The sequence below is a fragment of the Orycteropus afer genome, unplaced genomic scaffold (genome assembly GCF_000298275.1).
Source record: "Orycteropus afer afer isolate SDZICR_OR568_19922 unplaced genomic scaffold, OryAfe1.0 scaffold00112, whole genome shotgun sequence".
Taxonomy (NCBI): domain Eukaryota; kingdom Metazoa; phylum Chordata; class Mammalia; order Tubulidentata; family Orycteropodidae; genus Orycteropus; species Orycteropus afer.
In genome coordinates this window covers 6,728,677-6,734,004 of record NW_006921699.1, presented here as the reverse complement: position 1 = coordinate 6,734,004, position 5,328 = coordinate 6,728,677, and the positions used below count along the sequence as shown (strand labels likewise).

General features: G+C 37.3%; 1 protein-coding gene across 1 annotated transcript in view; it reads right to left on the bottom strand.

Annotated features, from left to right (window-relative positions):
- Positions 1-2,117: 2,117 nt before the first annotated feature.
- The window catches only part of TXNDC15 (thioredoxin domain containing 15), a 53,097-nt gene continuing 49,886 nt past the window's right edge, over positions 2,118-5,328 (bottom strand). Inside the window, exons 5-6 of the mRNA XM_007943772.2 lie at positions 4,959-5,089; positions 2,118-2,314 (exon numbers count right to left, since the gene is read on the bottom strand). Of these exons, the coding sequence (XP_007941963.1) occupies positions 2,118-2,314; positions 4,959-5,089 (328 nt within the window). The remainder of the gene's footprint in view (positions 2,315-4,958; positions 5,090-5,328) is intronic.

Here is a 5,328-nt window from a genome sequence, read left to right as displayed (position 1 = left end):
CTGACTCGATGGTACCTCAGATTTGCTAAGCATATCCTCTGTAGTGAACACCATGCTTGGATTGGTATAATTTAGCTGGTCTTGGATCACTCCCCTCATCTCTATTTCTCATTCTCTCTACACCAGTGCCTTTTGACTGTCCATCTCCCTGTCTACTCTCAAACACACTCTCTACTCTTGAATCTCCTCTCCACAGAACCCCTGGGTAGCTGGTCTTGACCAAATGTTACAAGCAGAGCCATGAATCTGTGGGTCATCCTGGGAGACTCCCTCCTCTCTCCAGATTAGATTCCCTGTATTTCAGAAAACATGAAAATGTCCATGTCTTTGATAGGGTAATTCCCACTCTGGGAATTTTACCTTAAGGAACTGAGGCCATATACAACCATAATATTCTGCAAAAGAAGAAAGGCTCAGTAAATAATACTTAATCTACTCAAAAGGCCTATTATGTAGCAATGGTTCAAAAAACTATTAACAACAGGAAATATCACTTGTTAAGTCAAAATAGAAAGAAAAAAAAAGTGCTAAATTATACTGTAACTATGAGATACACACAGTGAAAATGTATATATGATAATCACCAGGCACAGAGTCTGGGCAGGGTTACCATCCCATGGAGAGGCCCTGGAGTCAGAATACTTAGGTTTGAAGTTTGGTCCCACTGCTGGAAGCTGCATAACCAGTTAGTTGGGCCCTCAGTTTACTCTTCTATAAAATGAGGATATTTGATAGTTGTGTCAATCTCATAGGGCTGTGTGCAGATTAAATGAAATAGTATATATAAAGCACTTAAAATAGTACCTGGCACACACACCAGTAATACCCAAATATTAAGTTATTATTATAAGAGGCAGAATCACTAGTTGATGTTTTCCTTGTATTTGTAATTACAAACATCCAAACAGTGAAGGTTGAATCCCAGCTTCATCAGTTTACTATCTATGTAGCCTGGGCAAGTTATTACCTCTTTACGCCTGTTTTGCTCATTTATAAAATGGAAATAAAGGTACTATTCTGAACCACAGTCCCCTCTGTCATTGACCACACCAGCCACTGCCATCTACAGCATGACATGTTATAGGCTCCCATGCAATACAGCACTCTGAGAAGGAGACTCATCTAAAGTTCTATTTTAATAGAATTTAGAGTGTTGTATGAAATAAACATTCAACCACTCTAAATAAACACTGGAAACCAGTAGTATAAAAATAATTTATCATTATATAATTAGCCATCATATCGTAAAGCATATCAAAAAGTTTGAATAAATTATGTGGCGTCTCTTTACTAAATGTGTCCTGAAATCAAATGGAATCAACTTGCAGGCAAGGACAGCGTTTTATACTGTTTTTGGACTTCACTAATCTGAGCACAGTGTTAGGGACATTTTAAGGCTTAAAAAAGGCATGTTGGTTAGATATCTATGACTAAAATTTAATTTATACCATAGAACTGCTAGGCTTTAGTTATGATGGCAGCATATATGTTCTCCTAACATCTGCCTTATCCAGAAACACTTCTTAAACCACCTCAATTTCTTTCAGTGTTATTAGAGATCACAAATACTAAGGTATTTAATCTTTTATTTTCATCAGTAAAGACAGCAATTAGTCATTGCTACTGGTGAGGTCCTACCTGTCAATTCTAGTCATTCTTCCCATGACAAAACTTCCCTGCTTACAGACCGTGTAAAAAAAATTACAGAAGAACAGAAAACCAACCTTCGGGACATACGGGGAATCAAGAGTTTTCTAAAACTACAAAGTCCTGTTTCTGTCTTATACATAGTAAGCATATTCTACTCACTATTCCACCAGCATATGTCTTCACATTTTAAACTGGGTTACTCCCTTAAAACAATGCATTATGTTCAAGTAGTAAAAATAAGAACAGTGAATTCCATTGAATGTTTTTGCATTTGCTTATTACTAGTTAAAATGCCCATTTATAATTTTTCTTTTTACACATTCGTAGTTCAACAAATGCATGATTCTTTTAATCTGAAGGATATTGCAAGTCAGCACTTCATTGAAGAAAGTGTATGAAATCGCAGCATTAGTTTCTGAAACGGAGGATTGAAATTCTGCTTTCCAACTTCTACTTTTAGTCCATCACTATTCCGCATGTTCCTGTTCTTGTCCTGGAATTAGCCACCGAATGCTCTCAGTTCGAATGGTAGCATACATAATAAAACTAATTAAAAAGAATAAGGAAAATACAAGCAACCAGTCCACGCTTTTTATCAAAGTGCTGGGAAGAGGGCCTATTTGGTCAGCTTGAGTTACCACAACATTTTTCTTGGCTTCTATACCTGAAAGAGAAATCAGTTGTTTCCAATCAGAAAAAGCACCTGCCATAGATTTTTCTGAAGTATTATGCATGGTATGCAAAATGATACACAGTCGTAACATAAACACTCAGATATACTAGTATATCTGAGTGGATTTCACTTGTCTGTTGGTGTAATCTGCAACTTGCCTTTCTCCCCACCATATCAAAGGATCGGGAAATCCATTCAGCTGTTGAAAGCAAAAACTAGAATTCTTGTGAATTCATCAGAGGTTTCTTAAGCAATGCATTGCAAGAATTTTCTTTTGTTCTCTTTTGAGTCCAAAGTTCAATAAGTAACTAATAAAGTTACTCCTAGGGCTCTAAAGAATGATTCTACAAATTAAGTAATGCTAAATTCAAAATGCTGGGTTTTTTTTTTTTTTTAAATGCTTTGAAATAATTTACTAAAAAAAAAATGCACTGTTAGAACAACTAACCATCACTGGGACCAATGACTCCCAAAGATGCTTCTGCAGCTCGTGGACTCTAGGTTTCCTTAAGCATTGAACAAAATGGTTCCCTCTCCCCACATCAGGCTGGATGACAGTCAGGGGTCTGGTATGTGACAATCCAGGACCAAACTTAGGATATCTAAACACTTGATAGCAAGCTTTCTACAAGTAGAAGCTCTTCCTTCTTTAGTATTAGATATAAGTAATTACATGTAATTTAATATATATGGAATGTGTGATAAAAATATATATATATATATTTCCAATGAATAAACTTCAGGAAGAAGTGAGATGTTCGTATTTAATGTATTAAAGTTTTTGAGGAGAGAACGTTTCCAATAGAGGAAATGTCTTCCATTTACAATGTTTAAACTTTCATGAACACAGTAATATTAAGGCTGTATGTTTTGCCAAATGTTAAGGAATTAAAATAGCATCTACAAATGGATTAATCAGTGGACACTGTACAGAAACAAATTAGCCAAACGAACTATATACAATACAGAGGAATCTCAAAATCATAATGTTGAATAACTAAGCCAGACACAAAATACTGCATACTCTATGTCCCCATTAATACACAACTGGCAAAAAGGCAACTAGACTATGGTATTAGAAGTCAAGATTGTGGTTATCTTTGGGGAAGGGGTAGTGCCTGAAGCACTTAATGATGAAGACCAAAGACTATAGCCTTCAGTATGGATTACACCTCAACATAAAGAAAACAAAAATCCTCACAACTGGACCAATAAGCATCATCATGATAAAAGGAGCAAAGATTGATGTCAGGATTTCATTTTATTTGGATCACAATCAACACCCTTGGAAGCAGCTGTCTAGAAATCAGACAACATATTGCACTGGGGAAATCTGCTGCAAAAGACCTCTTTAAAGGGTTAAAGAGTGAAGATGTCACGTTGAAGACTAAGGTGTGCCTGACGCAAGCCATGGTATTTTCAATATTCTCAAATGCATGTGGAAGCTGAACAGTGAATAAGGAAGACTGAAGAAGAACTGATGCATTTGAATTGTGTTGATGAAGAATATTGGACTACCAGAAGAACGAACACATCTATATTGGAAGAAGTACATCTGGAATGCTCCTTAGAGCAAGAATGGCCAGACTTTGTCTCACCTACTTTGGTCATGCTGTCCGAGGACCAGTTCCTGGAGAAGGATGTGCTTGGTAAAGGGTAGTAAAAAAGAGGACGACTCTCAACAAGATGGAATGACACAGTGGCTGCAACTATGGACTAAAGCATAACAAAGATTGCAAGGATGGTACAAGACCAGGCAGTGTTTCATTCTGCTGTACATAAGGTTGCTATGAGTCAGAGCCAACTCAATGGCACCTAACAATAACTGTATTAGAGCTTAAATTCTAAAGCACTTAGGTTTGCATAAGGCTGTGGTCTACAGGGGTCCTAACTCCATTCTTAACATAAGTTCAGATACCAGGTGAGTTCTTTCTGACCTTCAAACTAACATTGTGGCTATCCACAGACAAGTTCTAGGTCAAACCTAAGGAGGGGCAGTTTGCCCTCAGGAAGAGTGTTGTTGAAAGTAGATTATACTCATACAAAGAACTAGGGAACTTGCCTAAGTGTGTTCTTATCTCATTTAAATTAAGTTTGGGGTCCTGGTATTGTCTTGCAGCCATTTTATTTCTATAAATCAGGGTGCCTGGTCATGAGTCGTATCTAGACCACCACGTTGCCAGGTGGTCAAGCCCAGAACCAATCCTATAACTCTTTTTAATCTTTAATTACATGTAGTGCCTCCTGTGACAGTGATGAATCGATCTGCCATCAATCATGATTTTGTGGTGATTTCCTTTGTTTTTAATCATGTATAATTAGCCCCATGGCCAAGACTCAAGGGACTCCATTCTGCTTTCATTATTGTGTACATGCTGATGGTTTCCCTCATGCTGGATGACTGTCTTTGTTTTGTCTTTGTCCCGTCTAAGGTTTAATAAAAGTGTCTCTATTGAACCGGTTCAACTCTGGGGTCTCTTTTCCTCTATTACATAACAAGTTTATTAGGAAAAAAGTGTTAATACCTCAATCTTGAATCCTTCATTTAAGATAAAGATTACAGCGGATCAGAACCTACAGAAGACATATACCCCCAGCAATAAAATATTTTCTATAGCACATTATTTCTACATACCTGTCTGATTAAAAATGAAAATTTTCAGAGTTTCCAGTGTTCGGTCTGTATGGTTAAATCTAGCCATTGGTTTAGCTCCTTGAAATAACAAAATGTTAGGAACAGCTACAGTGCCAAACCTAGTAGAAAGGCTGTAAGAAAAAGAAGTCAGTCAGAAAAGCTGAATTAACAGTGGGCTTTCTCCCACAATCAACTTATTAGAAGGGATGGAAATCAATGAGAAAAGATCAGTTTCATTGGATCTAAAGAGGTTTGTAGCATAGTGCCTAAGGTACTTGACTGCTAACCAGAAGGCTGGCGGTTCAAACCCATCGGCCACTCCTCGGAAGGAAGGTTGGGCAATCCTACTTCCGTAGTGATACTGCCTCGG